The 22,363-nt window shown below is 39.0% G+C and overlaps 1 protein-coding gene across 5 annotated transcripts in view; it reads right to left on the bottom strand.

The window, feature by feature from the left end:
* frmd4a (FERM domain containing 4A) overlaps positions 1 to 22,363 on the bottom strand; it is a 123,994-nt gene that overhangs the window by 63,567 nt on the left and 38,064 nt on the right. Inside the window, exon 1 of one of the 5 annotated variants that reach the window (XM_057347355.1) lies at positions 8,081 to 8,646. The exons of 2 other annotated variants lie outside the window; for them this stretch is intronic. In XM_057347355.1, coding sequence (XP_057203338.1) covers positions 8,081 to 8,146 — 66 coding nt within the window. In that variant the 5' untranslated portion in view covers positions 8,147 to 8,646. Of the gene's footprint in view, positions 1 to 2,232; positions 2,705 to 8,080; positions 8,647 to 22,363 lie in introns of those variants that run through there. 2 more of the 5 variants (XM_057347353.1, XM_057347352.1) reach the window with 2 other exon arrangements.

Here is a 22,363-nt window from a genome sequence, read left to right as displayed (position 1 = left end):
AGAGGGGGAATTGAAAGATAGACGGGTACATATGCTAGTCAGAGAGAGATAGAGAGAGAGAGAGAGAGAGAGAGAGAGAGAGAGAGAGAGAGAAAATAAATGTTTCAATGTTAATATATTTGGTCAGTTTGCATGTCATTCTGCATGTACATGCATGTAGGCATCACGCCACAATGGGCCTAAAGGGACAGCCCCAGGCCGGACAGAGCATCATACAGCGCAGAAGTACCACGGTGAAGGGGAGGAGAACTACGCAGGGGTGCTGTAAAAATAATGTGCATGAGGAAATCCTCTTATCAATAATTTACACTGCTATAATTACACACATCTGTCACATCGCAAAGAGAGAGAGACAGAAGCAGTGTGTAATTCAGCGCTGTAAAATATTAAAAGCTTCTTGTTATTTCAGGCGAGGCGCTCTGGTTAAATTGGGCTGGTAACAGACATAAGTGGGCCATTTCACCATCACAAAAAGATTGACGTCATTTGAAGGATAGTTTGGTAGTAGTGTTTCTGTAAGTCAATTGGTTGTTCTTAGAGAACACACATAATGATAAAATAAAACCGAGTATACCTTGAATGCAGTCTAAGGCACTTTGGATAAAATCGTCTGGCAATTGAATAAATGTAAATGTAATGTAGTGCTCGACTGGTTATAGATTTTGCAGTGAATGATGTCAATAGTGATATCTATGATATATAACAGAGAGGCATATGACTGATATAATGCTGATACAGCTCGGGAAACAATTTTTTTTGTCAGCATGTATTGAAACCATTTCATTCCAATGCCTGTTGAATTGCAAAACTTGAATTGTAAAAACTTCAGTATTGTGTTGTGTAAAAATAATTTATACTTGTTTTCTTTGTAGTATTCAAGATTTGCAAACATTGCATCTTTTTTGTTATTTTGACCACTCTGTCCTACTTCAATTTCCTGCCAATAAATGCAAATAAAATACATATTTATTTGGAATTTAGTAGAAATGTTGTCACTAGTTCACAGTATGAAACAAAAATGATCATTTTACCTAAACACATACCTAGAAATATTCAATTCAGGAAAAATGGAAATCATTTTGGAGTGGTCTCTTAATATATATTTTTTGGCCTGAAAGCACAGACATCGATTCTATTTACATTATTGGCACCCTGAATACAGTTTTTCAATACCGATTATTATTCAATTAACAATGTGAGCATAAAAGTTGAAAAATTCCTAAACTGATGATCCATGTTATCCCAGCATGATCTGAGAATGTTTCAAAGAAGATGGAAATCTGACCTTATGAACAAAGAAGTTAACATGGTCAATGTCACAAAGTTTCAGAAAACTGGAGTGAAGATATCGCTTTTTAATAATTTTTTATGTATAAACTGAATTTTGAATCCTAATGTGCTATGTGCGGACAAACTTAGTTACTGTATATCAATTGACATGTGCACAATATCAATATTTGCTCCTAATTCACTAAAATCGCAACACTGCATCAACGGTAAAAAATCTGCCAAATAACCAGCCTGACATAACTAACTAGTCTCTTTAAAATCATTATAATAATTGCATGCAAGATGGTTTTCCAACAATCTGAAGCTCTAAACATTTGAGCTTGACACTTCTCTATATGTATTCATTCACTGGCACTATTGAAAGAACCAAATGTCCCACATAAACACGCAAATAGTGCCAATAAAAGCAAACCAACACATACACTCACATGCACACAATCTGTACAAACCGAACTTTTACCCTGCGGCAATGTGTGTACGCTTGCGTTTATAAGTGAAAGCTTGCCGTATGAGTGCTTTTCTGCTAAAACCATTCACACAACCGGGCAAGTCGCTGCTTGCTTTGGGCAATCTCTGATGTTTATCTGATACCTGTATCTTTACTGGAACAAACAGACAAAACACTATTGTGTAACACACTTCGTCATTCAAGCTATCATAACAATGACCAACACAAAAGCCTTACGGAGCATTCCACCACAATTCACAGCTCACACGCACACAAGTTTTCCAAACAAAGAATTAGTGGGAAAATGCAAATCGATCTGAGATTCTACTGTATGTAAAGCATACAAAGCAGGTACATGTCGATTGAAGAAAGCATGTAAATATCGTCATTGTGTCTTTAGCAACAAGAATGCAGTTCTAACTAACACACAAAAGCCTCACCAGATCTTTCATAACCTTGAGCCAAACACACTTGCGAGCTGTCTTCCGTCTTACCCGGTCTTCGCTATTCCTCCTCAGCGTTCCCACCGGCAGCTTGAGAAACAGCCTGCGGGACCTGCCGGGCGTTCCGGCCGCCTGGACCACCATGGTGTGCGTCCCGGTGTCTGTCCCGTGAGCGTCCTGCGTCTGCTGTCCCGCCACAGACAGACGGGTTCTTCCTCTCTTTCGCAGCGTCTCCACGGCTCCCACCAATTTCCAAGCCTGTTTTTCTTTCTTCCCCGTGTTCACACACTCATTGTCTCGGCTTTCTGTGAGATTTGGTGAGGGGCTGTCTTTAGTATGTTCCTGTTCGGATGTCAGCCCATACTATGAGGGGTTTCATGCCGTTGCCTTACGAAGAGGGTGCGTGAGTGTTTCACTTCACGAGAGAAAGACGTGGGAGGGAGATTGCTCTCTTTCTCTCTCTCTCTCTCTGTCACTCGCTGTAAGTAGCCATGGAATGGCTTGTGCTCCAGATACGTCAGGATTGCTTCCTCCAGTCAAACTCAATCCAGGTCAGTGGATTAATACACACACACACACACGCATGTGACAACGTGTTAAAACGTATGTATGATTGCATGGCTCAACGCACAGGAATGTTCAAACTTCTGTTCATGCCCGTGTGTGTGCGCGTGCAAAATATCCCATCTCTAAACAGAATATCTGATGTTTTGCCATCTGCTGTTCAGATTAGCTATAAATCCCATGGCTGCTTTGACCAGACAGTACACACACACACACACACACACAGACAAAGGGAAAATACCCCCAAGCTGCCAACAAGATTACACACTAGGGATTGTTGCATGTGTGTGTATGTGAAACATTATCGCCTATATGTCCTAACAGGGATTAGAGCAAGGAAATCTCTCACTCGCTCTTTCGCTCTCTATGCAGTCATGTGTTCTTAAATTAACATGATCGTTCTCTTAATCTCACTGCCAGTGAAATGGATGACATCCCTTCAGTTTTAGGTTACTAACCCAATGGTTGGCTTTGTACATGTTCGACCCAACCATGGGACATAGCGTGTAAAACACATGGGTTGACTAACAGGATGTGGCGCTGATGGGTATTTATTTATTAATTCTCAGGGGTCAGAGAGACTTTAGAGGTTCCCATGGAAAACGTCGTTCTCATGTCTCGGAAAATGTGATTAAATGATTAAGCGGTAAGCAAAGCCATATTTAAGGTCCAGAGAATTATAAAGGACGTGGGCTCTTTTGGTCCGAGTCGGGATTCAGTGACCTAGCAACTACCCGGGACACCCTAGCAACCCGAGCAGCTGCATAGAACGAAGGACAAATTGCAGTCTCCCAAGAGCGGCTTGTGGTGCTCATTTCATTTAGTTCTGAAGAGCAGAGAAGGACAGACAGGCGTTTCGTGCTTTTTTTTACAAGACCTGCTCCTTTCTAGGCATCATTCATTCAGTAGCTGGCCTAGATTAGGAATATTAAAAACCGCTTCTATTTATACCCCGCTGGTAGAAGCCCACTGTCGGAGAACTGTCTTATGACATTTTTTATTTCGGGCAGAATTTAGAGAATTGATTTATTCAGCACAGTGTTGTCCGGCCCCCCCCTTCACCAAACAGGCTATTACCTCCTGTGTAACAGTGACATCCATAATACAATTTGAGGGTGGAGAGAACGCCTGGGGGTATAAACGCACACATCCTTACACGCGAGCACGTTTTTCAACATAACAGGCAATTTTAGCAAAGGTCTGAACATGTTCCCATTGCCCCATGTTCCAAACACACGAGTTCCCTGTAAATTAACCTGTCACATGCTTGCCGTTTGGCTAAATGACTTTAACCAAAATAATAACACAAATAACTCTCTAAACACCCTCAATAGCACAAGCGAGATGAGAGCGTATACTGCAGAGCATGGGGGGAGGTTAGGTTGTTGTAATGAAGTTCTGGAGAACTGCAGGGGTCTTACTGTTCACACTGCACCTTATAATCTCAGCCTACGGCACTGCGAGATGCTGCAGTTTGAGAGGATGCTATCTAAAACGAGTTTCGTGAATTAGAATAATTATGGCAAAACAAGACACACACGCCCCTCCGCACCAACAATGTTGTGTTTCTCAAGGTTCTCAAGAACTGAATCCAGTATAATATCCTACTTTGGTGAGAACGGAAGACGTTTGGATGAAGACGAAAAGAGGTTGTAATAGTTATCGTGGGAAAGGGTGCGGCTGAAACACAGAGCGGTACACGAATGGGAAAAAGCGCAAGTGCAGGCAGCGTTGATTTGCTGGCCAGGAATAATACACTTTGGAAAAGACAAGTATTGATATGTATTAACGTCAATTCAATTTCATTCAAGTTTATTTCTATAGCGATTTCGACACTTTTGCATCGTTGCAAAGCAGCTTTACAGTAAATACATGAGTAATTGACAAATACCGTACATGTGTCTCTTGATGGAGATGTACATTGTACATGTGTCTCATGTTTCTTTTATGCTACTTTATATTATAAATATAAAAATTCATTATATAAATTAATTAATAAATAACATGTATTTGTCTACTACTCGCATATTAATACAAAAAGTGACGTATTATACATATTAAAATAACAAAGGGTAGTGACAAAAGGACATTATCAAATATATAATATACTGTATATAAAATACATACAATACAAGAAAATGACCATTGACGAAACTAAAACCAAGTTCACTTTACACAACTTTAAACGTCGGCCGATCGCTGAGCTGTTCAGACCACATGACTTGCTCTCTGTGAAGTCTGGAGTATTTAAGTTGTTAATGTGTTCACACTACGTGACACTACACGAGCTGTGAACAATTCTGTCACCCAACGACTCAATCCGGTCCCCCACTCGATCCTCTTTGATGAGTCGTTTACTAGTTCACACATAATGATTGGCGAGCGCTGAACGCACGCTGTTTTGCCCCCGATCACAGCCCGACCTGTCGGTGAGCTCAACGACTTGCAAACCGGGCTTAAAATCATGTAGTGTGAACTTGGCGTAACAGAACATAATTGTCTTTTTAAAATCAGACTATTAAATTTATAGTGATAGAATTTGTATATAGTTTTTCAAATAAAATCTGCTTTTAATAAAAAGATGTTTGTTAATAGCAACTGTAAGAAAATAATTGTATATAAGATTATAAAAGAAAGATGACTACAATTACATCAAATTTGAACAATTTCAGGAAATGATAAACTGCCATTTTAGTCTTTAGTCTAAGAAAATTTGTTTTTTTTGGGGGGGGGGCTGTCATATAAAATAAGTGACTTCTGCTGGCGGTTTCTCCAAACAGTTGGCAGCATAACCTTTATTTCAGGCTACGTCTACATAGTATGAACTACATAGTATCTTATCTTAAAAGATCTTGTTTTACATGACATAGCCCCTTTAAGTATTAATCTGACCGAATCAATGGGGACAACATATGATGGGAGTTTCCCCTACACGTTGAAAAACATCTTGCATAACTCGTGAACGCTCGACACGAAAGGCCTATTCTTCACAACTCCAATTGAACCCCACCAGAGAAAGTTAGAAAGCAGGAGAGAGCGTCCTGTTCCAAGTGACACATCTGAATACTGGGGGCTGTTGCTATGTATGAGAAACATGAAAGAAAGAACCTGCAGTTTTCTTCAGGTTGAAACACTGGAACAATGCGTGAGGTGCATTTACAATAGACATCACTCGGGAACGCTGAAGCACTGCCAAGCACACAGAGGCAAAGCCAAACAAACACACACTCTCACACACTTTATACTGTGACCGCTTTTCACCCTGTCCTTTTACAATTGGGAGACTCACATGTACACACACACACCACAGTGCAGTTTTGTGTGTGAGACGAAGAGGCAATAAAATGGAGTCATGGCCAGATTTGCTCTTTCCAACACCCCATTGTTTCCATGGTGACCGGTGACAAACTACTGCCCATGCCCTATGCCACCAGAATGACTAAATCACACCCATACACACACACACACACACACACACGTGAACATACTCTTCAAAGGTGAAGTGTGTAACATCAGCTTGATATACAGAGAATGCGTAAACATTCACAGGTTTATTTGATCCAAAATATAAAAACCATGACGTACTGTAATTGAAATCTCTTTATTTGAGCATCTCGAACTTGTGTTTAGGCTAATTCACACTGATCCAACAAACTCCAGCTGTGGAAATGTATTAATACATTATAAATAATATGGAATATTTATTTAATGATTATACATAATCTTCTACGATTTAAGGGGGAAATTCATATATTGTTGGAAACCTCATGCCCAAGACCACCACGATACAGAATAAACGGTGTATTTTGAAAAATAATTAAACACCATGCTGTCCTACTTGACAAGCTCTTATTTATGCTTTTTATTTGTTAAATATTTGCTGAATGGTGACCAACAGTAATGATTTATTAAATCAAATTAAATACAAAAATTAAAAATAATTAAAAAAATCACAAAATATTAATATACAAGTTTTCTTGTATCCGACAGTCACAACTGATTATTGTTTATTAAAAACTGTATTTGATTTTTTTATAAGAATTATCAAAGAATAAAATCTCCATTGGTTCTACAGTATCTTAAAATCCTATAAACTCCGAAGTACAATTAAAATAAACACATTAATGTGATTTGGAGCAGCGTGCACCTCTGGGAAAATATTTTTTCATTATTTACTTCTGAAAGATTTCATGACAGAACATACAGCAAGCTATCACACATACAGGCCTTTCATGTCAGACACACGTTTCAAGAGTAAAATGAATCATTTCCCAAAATAACTCCACCCGGAGATTAAAATGAAGGGATCATAAGAGGGCTGGTAAAAATAATCAGATCTTTGTTCTTAGACTTCCTGTTTAAGCTTCAGGCTCTTGCTGAGGGAAAGAGACTTGTGTCTCACTGCCGTGTCTTGTTCGGCTCTCTGCTTTTTAGTTGCTGTGGTGTTTTGGTTCTTAGAGCATTATACCGCGCTCTGTGTGGTTGCTTACTGGCCCAAATCAAAAGACTGCACCCCTAAATATCTCATTTTATCATCTGCTGGGAGACAATCGTAAGTTTAACACTGGGGGTTTATTCAAAGCCTTGAGTATAAACAATCATATTATTACCACTACACTCTGAAAATGGATGTGTTAAAGGGATAGTTCGCCCCAAATTTTTATTCTCTCATCATTTACTCACCCCTTTGTCATTTAAAACCTGTATGACTTTCTTACTTCCGCAGAGCACAAAAGAAGATATTTTGAAAAATGTTGTTAACTGGCCCCCATTCGCTTGCATTGGTTTTGTGTCCATACAATAGAAGTGAATGGGGTACAGTGCTTTTCGGGTACCAACTTTCTTTTAAATATTGTCTTTTGTGTTCTGCGGAAGGAAGGAAGTCATACAGGTTTGAAATGACAAGAGGGTGAGTTAATAATAACAGAATTTTCCATTTTTGGGTGAACTTTCACTTTAATATGAACACATTATGTGTTATTTTTAATATTGTTTTAACGCAACTATTTTATGCACACACAGATATGCTTGTGTGCACATAACCACATGCAACCATACACTCAAATGCACAAAAATATGCAACACATAAACTTACAAATACACTAATAAATGTACTGCAAGAGGAAAATTGCCACACACACCAACAGTGACATACACCCACAGTGTAAAACATCCAAGAATCTGTGAGGTCTGCCACTCACATGAGATGACTGAATTATTGACAGCGGTAAAACTTCAACATCATCACCACCGCGCTCTCAATCAGAAGCTGGAAGAGATGGGAGAGCCACAACAACCAAAAAGGGAGAAATGAAAAGAATCGAATTTGACTTACAAACACATCCATTAGCATGTGCTCCAGTGTCATCTCCAGATCATCCAGCCGCGCTGCCAGAGTCATGTCGAGATCACACTTGACTGATGTAAACTCAACCACAACCTTAGAAGAACCTCTATCAAATGTTCACATGAGGTTGCTTAGCCTACATAGAAGTCTATTCTACCTCTCTGGAAATTATATTTGGTCTTTTCCACAGGATAAATTGTTTATGCTTCTCTTTACAATTCTATCTATAGGCAGAATACACATCCCGAGGTTTCCTGAAGATGCACCATCCATAACAAAAACGGCTGACACCTCTCAAATCCTTTGGGATAAACTTGCGTCTTTTCATTTACGTATTGATGAAGATGCAAACGAAAGGTTATTCCACCAATGATCTACCCAAAAGTCAAGAGATTATGGATGACAGAGGACCACAGCGCTCACTATCTCCCCATGCGCTGCTCTCCATACGTCCTGGTCTGAGTCTTTGGCTCGGTTCTTGAAAGACTCCACACCACGCACCACGACACTTAAACAACTGTCCCACAAACTTCCTCAAGCCGTACACACTCTCTCAAGACATCAGATAAGAACAGACTGAGCTACAACCCTTCATAACTTCACTATTGAAGATGACCGTCTGTGTGTGGGGTACTCCGTGTCCGCCTTTTCCTGGGGGCAGTGGACCCACAGAAGATTTCATTGTGCACTGGAACCCATGAGTATGATGAGGACCCGAGAGAGTGTCTGTGTCTAATGCCCGTCTCATTCACACGGGCCCTCTGATCAATGCGGCTTTGTGTTGGCCATTAATGAAGGGCCAAGAATGTCCCCCGGCCACAAAACAAGGCAATGTGCAGACTCTTATGCAAGCGATGGAGGGAAAGAGGAAGGGGAAAGAGTGTCTTACGTGTTCACGGCTAATTATTTGTCTCATGCGATATGATGCGATCAGCGCTCTCAATGTCAGGTAGGAGCTCTCGCAGGGAGCTGAAATGTGTTCGCGTGCGTGTCTGTGTGGCGAGACAGATAAAGACGGGGGGGTACGATTATAAATAGCAGGACGTGACTCCGTTTGAGTCACAGTTTAAAGTTTAGCCAGGACTGCAGAGAACACACATGTTTACAGATGTTAACAGCTGTTGGAGACTGTGCGTGTGTGTTATTAGCTCAACCATATGCTGATTCAGTGATCAAACACAAAATATGCACTCACGCACGCTTTAAAATGTTAAAGCTTCATTTAAAACAACCGTCTGCTTAATGAAAAATGATTAAAGCAACTATCATTTTTCATGGTGGTGTTGAAGAACTTCTTTTTATGGATGTAAACGCCATGGAAACACATCTCTATATATCTCCAAGTATAGTGGACACATATTTACTCAAAGTGATGTTTAGATTTAAACAGTGTTCTTTTTTACTAAAATAATAAAAAGTACATCATGCATAAATTTCACATTAAAAAATGTGCCAGATTGTGATTAAGTCCAAGTCAAATGCATTTTTAACCATGTCTAATTATTGTACCCAAATGCCATTACGAGGGGCGATAAATCAGTCGAATGAGTAAACTAATGCTCTTTCTTATACTTATGGAGGTTAAGTTTAGTGTGTTGGTGTGCTTGTATGACTGAGAGGAGCTTTTGAAGAACTTCCCCACACTGTGATGTCACTATGAACTAACCAATTAACAACAAACTGATTGGATGACGTTAAACTGCATAAAACTGACCTATAACGTTTACGAGTGCTCTTTGACCTACTGTATGACCTACGTGAAGATTACAGATTCACACACACAGCTAAAATGATGACACATTTCATTGATCTATCGATGATCCCTTGACCTCAAGATTTAGTCTGGGAAATAACGACCTTTGACCTCACTGGGTCAGATGATGATCAGTTGAGATCAACATCCTAGTGTGTTGAATGTGCATAATGAAATAATATTTCAACCAATATGAACATCATTTCTCATCCAAAATCCAAATCTATTCTAATAAAGAATGGCTATTCAATATTATGTAACAATATACATAGAAAGGGGTGTCTAAACTAAACCCATGAGCTCAGATGTATATCTAAATCTATCATTAATATTCACACATCACTCAGTCATAATAACATAACTTTTGATTAAACATTCATTATATTCCCACGAAAAAATGATCTGCATCATTTTATAAGGCCAATTTCATTTCAAACTACTGTACTTATATTCTGCATTCATTTTCTAATTCAATTAAACAGAATTAACATGATGTCATCAAAAACATGAAGGTTTCACACGCAGACAAGGCTTAGCTTAAGCCAGGACTATGCCATAGTTAAATTAGTTCATTTAAGTCACTTTCTTTTAAATGCCTTGGAAAAAACATTTCTGGTGTGCATCTTAAGACAAAACAATGGTGCAAGACGTATTTTAAGATATGTCAGGGCAAGTTATTTTGAAAGCTCAAAAATTCATTTTAGTCGGGGACTAAGCCTTGTCTGTGAAACCGGGCATAAAATTTGAAGTAAAAGAAATTATATATAAATTTGTTGTATATAAATTTGCTTATTTGATTAGCAATCAACTTAAAAATGGTGCAGAACATCACATTTCCCCTTATAATTTCATGGCATACACTTCCTTCCCTGTTGAAACAAAACAGCACATGCTGGGTTAGGAATGTTTTGATGCTGGTTTGCGCTGGTTTAAGCTGGTGAGGAACCAGCACATGACCAGCTTTATCCAGCACGAACCAGCATCAAACATACCTAACCCAGCATATGCTGTTTTTTACAACAGGGTTGTTCTTTTCTAACCCTAAATCTTTGGGATTTTTATCTAAAAATAAAGTGAAATTTCCAGTGTGGTCTCAAACTTTGAATGTTCATCTTCTCTTCTAATGTTGCATGGTGGCTCAACCACTGCCAACACGTTACCTCTAATTTACAAACATGCTAATTTTAGACCCGGCCAACTTAATAGAATTTGCTAATGCATAACAGTAAAATGTCTTCTTACCTTAAATGGGAACATTGTAAAATTGATTTTTTGGGGGCTTGGGAGACACTTCTCTTCGCTGCCATATGATTTATTGACTCAAAGTTCCTGCCGTTCGTGTTCAATGTCACAGTCTGGATCCCAGCCGGAGCACATTTTTTGATTACACGCAGCCATCTGACAGACATCCAAAGAGTTCTGACCTTCTTCTGACTCTCAAAGTCCATTCAGTAACAAATTAATTTCACAGCCCATTCTGGTTCCTGGGCGAGTATTCACAGCACATGCAAACATGACCCACAGTCTCTCTCACACGCTCTCTGAGGCTTAACACAGACACAAGAGAAAGACTTTCCATTTTAGTCCCGACCTAAAGCCTCTTTTCTTCAATGACAAACATCAGTGGCCTGATCTGCTGTGACATCACTCACCTTAAAGTTTCTTTGATATTCAGGTCCCTCGATAACCTTCCTTCAAAGAAAGTCTGTATAGGTTTCTTCAGGCCAAAATCAAATTAGTAACAGCACAACAACACACATGTCTGTAGGACAAACCGTGTGGTATTAGTTACACACCAAAGTTTAACACTTTTTGTTTTAAACAATAGCAATCGAAATTCTTGCCTTAGCAAACACCAAGCGTCATGGCATCTATATGAAACTTCTGATATTTACACTCGAACACATGCTCTCCCGCTGCCATTGTACTTTTCTCCATCTGTTTAACACCAGCCTGTCCCACATGGTTGGGTAGGTGGGGCAGTGTTTACATTGGCACATTCACAGACACTTTACACATTTTGCCAACAAAGATCTCACTGTTTTCACTGAGATCAGCTTCAACATGTCGAATGTCAACACAAAGCACAATAGAGGCAGACTGGAATATGATTCATGAAGATTTGCAAGCTCTTTGTATTTAATCTATTTTGTCTCTGTCTTTTAGCCATAAATATTTCATGTTTTTTTAAATGCATACATACATGCGGCAACGAAAAAGACCATTTGAATTAAATCATCATTTCTAGATGTATTGTGGCCATTCCGGTGTCTGTTGAATTTCAACCAAATCAAACCTCAGGGGTGACGAAGTCATCCAACAGCAAGGCGAAAGACTGACAGCCTGACAAAACACATAAAAACTGTGATAAAAATAAAGGTTATTACATAAAGAATAATTGTTGAACTTTTCCTAAATACAAATATTACTGTTGTATTGCTTTAAAGTGAATATGAACGTGTTTTCTTTGCAGTATTTGAGGTCTAAAAAAACCAGAGCATTTTTTTCTGCTATTTTGCAATAGTTTTTTTTGTGGCTTACTGGTTTATCTAGTTTTAATGAAGACTTAAGGACACTATTCGCAGTCTAAAACCATATCTCTTATCTCCTATCCCCCTCCGTTTCTCTCTCCATCAGTTTGCATGTTCAACAGCAGGATTAATCTGAAGAGGAGTCCACTTTAATCCCATAAATAGTGTTTAGGTCAAGAGACTACACCAACGATGACAAGGGCTTCATTTGTCTTAAGGGCTCTTAACCCACCCTTATGACAAGGTTCATGCAGCGATACTTAAAGGAATTGTTCACCTTCAAAATGGAAATTCTGTCATTACTTACACACCTGCTTGTCATTTCAAACCTGTATGATTTTTTTTCTTCCGCAGAATACAAGAGTTTTTGATAAACGTTGGTAACAGAAACCAATTGACTTGGCATTGGTTTTGTGTCCATATAATAGAAGTAAATGGTTACTGACATTTTTCAAAATATCTTCTTTTGTGTCATGCAGAAGAATGAAAATCCCACAGGTTTAAAAGGACAACAGGGTGGCAGAATTGTTAAACTAACATTCACATTTTCATTTCTCCACCAAACAAAGATACTACTATAGCACAAGAAACCTCTGTGACCTCTACGGAAGCAGTGTGGACAGTATCTACCTGCATGTCAGAAGCACATCATCTCTGTGTCTCCTACCCATCATGCTCTGGTGTCTTCTATCTGAGTCAGCCCTGGCCTACATACACTCTCAGACACACATACATAGAGGCATATGCCCACACACCATTACTGGGAGACTGGGCATGAAATTATCTGATATCTGAGTCACGAGTCAGCATTTTCTGGCCTACTTAACTCAGCCATAATTCAAAGGGATTCAGGAACACACGCCTACTTCAGGATACTGCAAAGATGCTCATTTTGGGTAAAGGCTTTATGAGGATTCTGGGTATTAAAGTCACAGCTCACATCCACCCACAGGAGATCCTGAGACTAAAGCACACAGCAGATTCTTCTGGTACATATGTTATGTATTTCTGCAGAAGAACATCTTGTTTTACACCCTGGCACATACAGTACACACATACTGCACATTTGTACATGTAATCTACTCCTTTTCTGAAAAATCACATTAAAGTGAAACTGATTCCAAATGTAACCTGAAATTGAACATTTTATATAAAGTCAAATGTGGAGTAGAATATAACTAAGTGCAATGTAAATTCAAATATGAAGTGGGCTGTGAAGACAAATGTCAGCTGTCATTTACACTCCAGAGATCACATACTTATCACTGCAAACCACAGCAAATCCAAAACGATTTACATTGCACAATTAAAAGTCAAATGCTAATTTGATGACAAAATAAAGCAGTAAAGTCTAAAACGTCCTTTTCACTTTTCATAGAAATGATACACTTGACTGCATGACTGCACTGCTATAAGAGAGCGATGGAGTGTGTGTGCATTTGTGCGCTCATCCGGTCTTTAACTCTTACATCCAAGTGACATTCTGAATCACATAAATTAATTTCACGCATGAGGTGAGCCAAAGATCCACTACAGTGTTCATAATCACTTTACACGTGTGTGACTCCAGCTATAAAACTACAACGAGACACCAAAGCAATACACTGATATTTAAATATTCAATCCTTACCACTGCCTTTGAGTCACTAGTGAGCATATTTATATTCATATCAGATTGAGCTAAAGTGGAATGAGTCTCCTTTCTCAATCTGATCTGTCAATCTCTCATATGTGCACTTAAAGGTCCAGGTTTTGGAGGATTTATTGACATAAATGCAATATAAATTACATACCTGCCTTCAGAGGTGTATAGAGATCTTACATATTGAAGCGTTATGTTTTTCTTACCTTAGGATGAGCTATTTCTATCGACATACACAGCGGGTCCCCTTGCATGGAATTCACCATGTTGTTTCTACAGTAGCCCTAAATGGACAAACTGCTCTAATGAGCGCGTTTCGTAGATGCGTTATCTCCTTCGGCAATGAAGTGAAAACATGACGACATCTTTGTCCTGTGGGAGCCGCCGTAGTGCTTCGAAAGGAAGGGGGAGGGGTGGAGTAAGCCGTTGGATGTAATTCGCAACCTCACCACCAGATGCTGCTAAATTTTATTCACAGGACCTTTAACTAGACCAAAACCTTAAAGTGCTTTCTATTGTTTCTGTTTGTTTTTAAAAAGTACTGGTAGTAATATTGTAGCACTTTTTTTTGCAAACTGCATGTGATGCAAAGTGTTCTTTTATTTCATTAACACCTGCTCACATAAATGTGCCTTCGAGGAACTGATATAAACGCAGTCTATTCCTTAACTATATGCACACAACTGATTTCATTTTTGTGTGAGAAATTTATGCATACGGCCTAAACTACCAGGTGTGCTTATTGTTTACATACAAAGGCGGACTACTTGTCACATTAATGCTAAATTTACAATACTTAGTATTTAATGTTAACTTGAGCATTAAATATCACATGGCAGCAGTTTGAAGTTATAGCTGCACTCATTTACATTATGCCATTTCTATTTTCCCAGCTTATAATATTCCTCTGTTTTCTGATATCGATCACAAAATAAAACCAAATTAGACCTAAACAGTTTCAACAAAATGAAATTTCCTAAATCACAACTAATAAGCTCTCCCTATTCTTCATAAACATTTACTGAGTAACTTTGAATCAAAGTCACTGAGTGCAGCTGTGACAAGTCAGAGGAGATCTGGCCCTCCCGGCTGAGACTGGTTTCTCCCGAGGTTTTTTTCTCCATTTATTTATCATTGGAGTTTGGGTTCCTCGCCACAGGGCAGTGTTGGCTTGCTCACCGGGAGACTGCATTTATTAGATATTATTTACTAGAATGATCTTGCTTGAACTGTGCCGTGTTTGACCTTTTCTGTTCTTCTTATGTTTTCCTGTGAAGTTGCTTTGGAACAATGCACATTGTGAAAAGCGCTACTTAAATAAAATTGAATTGAATTACATTTGTCCGATAGCAATCCGACTCTTGAAAACTCCTGACCAAATGTAAATACCTTTCATAATTCTCTTCTGCAGATCCAGAAAAACAAGCTACAGTATAATTATGAGAATTATTATAAACACGGGTAAATAGTGATTTTCACATAATAATAATTACAGGAACACAAGAACAAAGTTATTAGGCATGTGTGCAAAAAGAACAAACAAGTATCAAAGCATTGAAAGGAAACAACGGTTTTGAACATTTAATTACCATCTTTATCCAATTATCTGATGTTACATATAATCAAAACTCGCAATTCCAGTTTGACTCGCGTTAAAAATCGATCCCACTGCTGTTGCATTTCACCCAGTAATTACAGATTCAAGGAAAAACTTTCATATGCTTCTGTATCAACATTTTGTGCAATATGCCCCACAGCAGTGTAATCATTTGTTTTTGTGGTTTTGTTTCCCAGCATAACCGTTTTCAGATTCTCAACCCTCATCTTACGTAAGATAAAGTGCTCTCTAAATATTGTGGAAATGCACATGTGAACTGCGGTGAAATGCCTCCAATAATCTAGTATTCATGTTGCAATATTTATGGAACAAAAATGCCGGTAAGGTAAGACTATATATTCGCCATATATTTTGTTTTTAGCACTAGGCATTCCACATCAACTTATTTACATATAATGTGTGTGTGTGTGTGTGTGTATGCAGGTCCAGTCTGTGACCTCACACAAACCCATCATAAACTCTGAACTGTCTGATGTCATTTCATACAGTCACATCAGAACAGGCTGGACTCCGCCCACAATACCTCATTATCCCACTCGGCACTCCTCTCTCTCCATCTGTCCTTCTCTCTTGGGTTTAATGAGCAGGTTCAGGTGTGTGTGTGTGTGTGTGTGTGTGTGTGAGGGGGATGGTGTCCATTAGCGTCTACCTTCAAATCTGTGCCGAGCTGTCCAAACGGGGGTAATAAAAGACTGTACTGAACATCAAATGCTAACGTTTCATCCACAGCCATGCCTTAAGGCCTCAGAAAGAGGGAGAGAGTTTTTTTCCTAATACAGATTCAAAAACCCATAACTTACCCTCCAAAATGCATATGATTTCTTCATCAGTTTAACACAAACAACTTTTTTATTGAAAACGCTGTCTTAAATATCTGGGATGAGGGTGAACAGGGTTAACTATTCCTTGAAACTCTCTTAAGAAACCTTTTTACAGTGTCATCTTTTATAATGATGTCAAAGACATCTGCGTTTCTGCCGTCCTTTGAGCTCGACAGTGGACTTACTTTAAATCCTTAGTTATCGTTTTGTGTCAGAAGAAAGAAAATGAGAGAGAAGAAGAGAGACAGATAGAAAAAGAAAGAAAGAGAGACTGATTTAAAACCAGCCATGAAAATGTCAACATGCGTCACATGAGCGGCCTGGACTTGCATTACCATATTTCAATTTCAATGACTCTCTCTGTAGATCATCAGCGGGGTGTCCCATCTGAAACGATACCCCCAGGGACCTGCCAATCAAATCTCCAGGTGATCTGTATCACAGTGACGCACAAGAACCCTGCAGGCGACGAACACACGGGCACACGTTATAGAGTAACAAGCAATGAGCAAGAGCCATGAATAAAAACCAGAGTGCATGAACCTGCGCCCAGACACAAAGAGCGATCTGGAGAAGGGGGCGTGTCTAATGCATCCCACCCCCTCACCATCATCTATAATAAAATCTTCCCTAATCCTCTTGATTTACACATACACATTGTATTAAAAAAAACCTTTAAAATGACAGTGTTCACCAGGAAAATTCTTAAGAAACAATATTAATCTTAACTAGTGTGATGAAAAAATGTAAAAAATTCAGCACTGGATGATGTGAAACCGGGTTGATAATTCACAAAGCGACAATAAAAAAGATTATATCAATAAATAAGGAATTAAAACAAGATGATAAAGTAAAATGCAAATTTCGAGCTTGGATGCCACCATTCAATACTAAATGCTGGATAAACTGAGAATCACTGTAATACAGAATGAGGTAAACACAAAGTAGATGTAAATAAATAGGCAGACACAGGAAACCACAAGAAATTCTGAAATAAAAAATCCCAATGAATTTAAACTGTTTTAAAAAAAATGTTATGGCTTTTAGTATGATGTTTATAAACTAGAACGCTCCAAAACATTGACCAAATTTACATTTACAAGATATAAGCATTCAAAACATACACTCACTCACTTCCACCAAAACAGATGTATGATTTTTAAGACATCATTTGGCACTTCAGGCTTGTTATCAAATTCCAAGATGTGAGGTCAACTAAACACTAGGCTATTTTAAAAAGGGGAGGGGCCACTCAATATGTCCCACCCTAACTTCCTGTTTCAGGGGAAATGCATCGAACAAAGCTATGCATTTTAAGGCACTTTGGCAGTGCATCAGCTACTGCTACAATTGTACAGAGGGATTGTTTTGCAAGAATCATAATGAACTAAACTGACGCGTCTGTGTGCATCTGTGTGCGTGTTATTAATCACGGCGTACCTCACAAACATATGCTACACCCTGACAGCTGCACCAGGACAGAGAGGGCATCAATTACACACACACTACTGCTTATCCCTTTAGCCTCTTGATTTTTAAGTGCGCCCCCACCTCACGCACACACACTAACCCGCTCAATGTGATTTATGAGGGTGTGTCTGGGTTGGACCTTCTATAAAACTCATGTTTTGGGGTTAATGAATAAAACAAAAGTCATTGCCAGAGACCCGGCCTTCACATCTCCTGTCTCCCTCTCTCTCTCCCACACATACACACGCTTAGCATCAGAGATTAAAATGATAGATGAACTATTAGTTTGTGTGTTCTAGTGACCGGTGGGTGTGCTTTCTCCATTTGTAAAACATGTAAATGACTTCTAAAACTTGCATACTGCTTTAAATGGAGACAGAGGTTTCATCATTGTATAAATGATTGCATCATAATATTTCCTATTTGTGCTTAAACTGAATTTTCAGTGGTGCTAAATCTCTGGAGGGTCATCAGTCAGCTGACCCTGCCTCTGACCTTTAAGGACAAACTCAAGTTGGGTTCACTCAGGGCGGATGAACATCCTCATGTGCACTGAAACTGAGCTAAACTGGCTCAGAATTAACACACCCGTTTAGAGTTAATACATTTTTAAAGGGTTCAAAAACTAGTTAGGATATTCAGTACATACTACGTTGCAAAAAATTCGACTTGAAAACTCAAAAGCTTCCTTAAAGTCAAATCAAACTGGCTTTACAAGTCACTTGAATAGAAATGATATTGAACTGACCTAAAAAAAGGTTGAAATTGGTAAAGCTATTTATATTTTTTGGCCTTTGTAGCTTTTATATTGACAGGACAGTGGCGAGAGAGACAGAAAATTGCGGGATGAGAGAGAAGGAAATTGTGGGAAAGGACAACAAGCTGGGATTTAAACCCAGTCCAATGGACCACTGACGGTTTAGATAGATTTTTTAGGTTATACAAAAAAAACGGTAAAGTCAGCCAATTTTTTTATCTAAAAAATTAAAGCAGTTTTTAAACAAAGTTTTTAGTTGAAATAGGTGAAATCAGTGCACATAAAAATAGTAAGCCGTATGTTCTATAAGTATTATGAAACTGTATGCAACCATTTAAAACTGTGCTACTGTATATTTATCATCATGACCTCACTACTGTACACATTGTGGCATCCAGTTATCATTTCTAAACTAAAGACTTGTAAATACTAGAAACAGTGGTTGATTTTAGCTCAGGTTCATCAATCACAGTGAAAATGGAAGTGCATTTTGGGATACAGAAACTCAAACAGTGTGATCCAGCTGTATACTACAGTTCTTATTTTGCAAATCAGGGCAAACCATTCAGAAAATACTACTACAAGAATAATACTGACTGTACAAGTAGTATTGTATGCAATTTTAAAGATGCATGTCAAAGTCTTGCAACCCTGTGTTCATCTCACAACGCCATCTCCTGGCCACTCACACGGTCACATTGAATGTAGGTCATATTCACTCACTAGTGGTTAGTGGTCATGCAGCTAAAATCAGTAACTACACTCCTCAGTGCTTATTCGACTATTAATAACATCTCACATTGTGCCAGCGTCCAGAGTCTGCCAACTGTACCCTGCAGCATGTGTTTGTGTAAAGCTGTGCTCAGGGCAAGGACTAGAAATGTTAGTATATATTAGTATAATATTACCATCCCCTGCCAAGGTGCAGTGTAAATGTGAAAGATGATGATAAAAGAGAAAAACAGACTATTTTCGTTCCTTCTCTACAAAATTAAGCCTGATTTTCAGGCTTAAATTCCCACATCTCACTTAACACCGAAGCACCAGACACATATGACAGAGTGCACCTGCCACTTTAGCTCTCACATCAGGTGCAGAGGATTATGGGTTGGGATTAAAGACACAGGCTACGTCCTAACAGACTCCTCCCAAATGCATGTCTGGAAAAGACGCAAATTGTTTCTTGTAGACAGCAATGAGATTAACTGAGGAACACATGGAGACTTTTGCTTAAGTGGCCTGCTTTGTCTCCCTCAAAGAAAAAGACTCTCCTCTAGAGGTTTAGAGATCTCAACGTCACACACCAAAAGTCAGCGATCTTAAAGATGAGGTAACATGCTTTTTCATGCATTCTGACTTCTTTACACGGTTTAACGTGCTGGCTTCTCAAGATTAACATGGTCAACTTGTCAAAAAACGAGTTGAACGTATGACGTAGTATTTCTGTGCTCGTTTCACTCCGCCAAGGTTCTGAAAGTTTTTTCGAACATGGATTCCTGTTTCGTAACAAGAGTTCTTAGTCCCTTATTGGACAATTCGATTCAATTCAATTTTATTTATATAGCGCTTTTCACAATGTGCATTGTTCCAAAGCAGCTTTACAGGAGAAAATAAGGAAAACTGAAAAACACAAAAAAGGTACAAAACAGCACAGTGCATGGTGTTTATAGAACAATCAAGATTATTCTAGTAAATAATAACTAATAAATGCAGTCTCCCGGTGGTTTATTTAGCATATTTTGCATTAAGTGTATGCTTTGCTGAAAAGCATGCCCACGCGTCATCCAGGGAGCGAAAGATCACGCCCACGCGTCAACCAGCCAGCGTGAGAAAGTGCACGCCCATCAATGCCGTTTCACTCGGCTGATGGAAGTTCAGCTGTGTTTGTTTGCTCACTGCATATCAGTGATACATGTTATATAAACGGTGGATATAACGCTGGATTTGGAGATTGTTTGAAACTGAAAGATGGTGCGGTCAAACTAAGTCATATGTGTTTTGTTGGCAATCGGCGTGTACGTGCATAATGTAAACAACACGAACTTATAGTGAATCAATGCGATGATGTATTGTGTACTCGTGCTGTAGCTCCGCCCCCCCCCCTGCACGCCTCCAGGCTCTCGTCTTCTTCCGGAAATAATCGTACAGCTGTATCTGTCTTTTATCAATTTGACCAAACTAAATACTCTTTGAAGATACGAAGTATGCAGTACTACTGTATAGGCACTCAAGATTAATATGAGATTGGCAGAAACTGCGTGTTACCTCATCTTTAATATGTATTCATACATTTCTCATTAAATTACCCCAAGGTCTAGTTTGAAAGCAGCCTCTGAGCAGTACAAATTTCCTCCAGGATGCCGTGCGCAGGCCCGACGGGGGAAAAAAGGTCATCGCAACCCCAAAGACATTTACATTTGGTTTCCAGGGGTTTGGTCTGATTTAATTTGTTTTGCAAATGAATTTCCAGTCGGTAATCCTAATGATGTGGAACTACACGGACAGATCAATGCTTTAACGCTTATGTTTCTCTAGTGAATCTGATGTTAATGTAGTCTAAGAAAAATACGACGGAAATAGGTCAGCACAGAAGATGTGAGGATGTTTGTGTTGGAGTGAGTGTGTGACTCTGATGTCAGAACACAGGAAACTGTGTGTCGTTGTGTGTTCTTAAAATAGTGGGATGAAATCAGGAAGATATAGCCTAAGTGGAAATGCTCGAAGGGGCATGGGAGACACACACACACGCACGTGCACACAAAGAAAAAAGATGCACTCGGTTACTCATTAAGTCGGAGGTATTTTGAGTTGCTGAATGTGGGTCACTCTCATTAAACAGAATTACAGGCTAAATGTATCTGTATGGTCTTTAGAGGCACCCGTCACTGCTGTGTTAACAGGAAAACAAAAGCACTGATCCAGAGGTGAAAGTGAAGCAAACTGAGTTGACCCAGTTCTGTTGGTCCATTATAAACCAGCGTTCTCTCTAGAAGATGCCCAGCAGCCAGAAACAACATTTGACATGCAGGACTGTAACTGCACTCAATGGAGGATGGATGTTTAATAAGACGTCTTTGCTTAGGAAAGCATCACTATTACTTCTTATCAAACTTATGTTAACAAACCGCCGTTATTTAACATAATTTCCCAATGTTTAATACGATTAAAGTGTAAATCTGTGGTGTCCCATATAGGGTGAAATAGGCAGTCACTGTCCACTGGAGCTCTCATTTAAATCATCTCTCTCATTCATGCTATACAATACTGCAAAACGGGCGAGAGACATTAAGAAAGAATAAGAGAGAGAGAGAAAAGAGAGGATTTAGCTATCCTCTTTTAGTTAAGCTAATGGCCAGAGCGCATCAAAGACCTTTCTTGCATTCTGCAGATAAGGTAACCACACACACACACACACATACACGTTGGGTTGCGTTCGTGTTTTATGGGGACTTTCCATAGACATAATGACTTTTATACAGTACAAACTATATATTCTATCCCCTACCCCTCACACTACCCCTAAAACTAGCACTCACCCCAGACATACCTTTCTGCTTTTCAACATTTTAAAATAAATTAGTTTTAATAATTAGTTTGATTTATAAGATGTTTTCCTCATGGGGACCAAAAATATCAAACAAATTACTTCTATTGTTGTCTTCGTAGGGACATTTGGTCC

The sequence above is a fragment of the Triplophysa rosa genome, linkage group LG12, assembly GCF_024868665.1.
Source record: "Triplophysa rosa linkage group LG12, Trosa_1v2, whole genome shotgun sequence".
In the NCBI taxonomy this organism is placed as follows: domain Eukaryota; kingdom Metazoa; phylum Chordata; class Actinopteri; order Cypriniformes; family Nemacheilidae; genus Triplophysa; species Triplophysa rosa.
The sequence above is the reverse complement of the archived record's forward strand: the minus strand, read 5'-3'. Positions and strand labels throughout refer to the sequence as shown.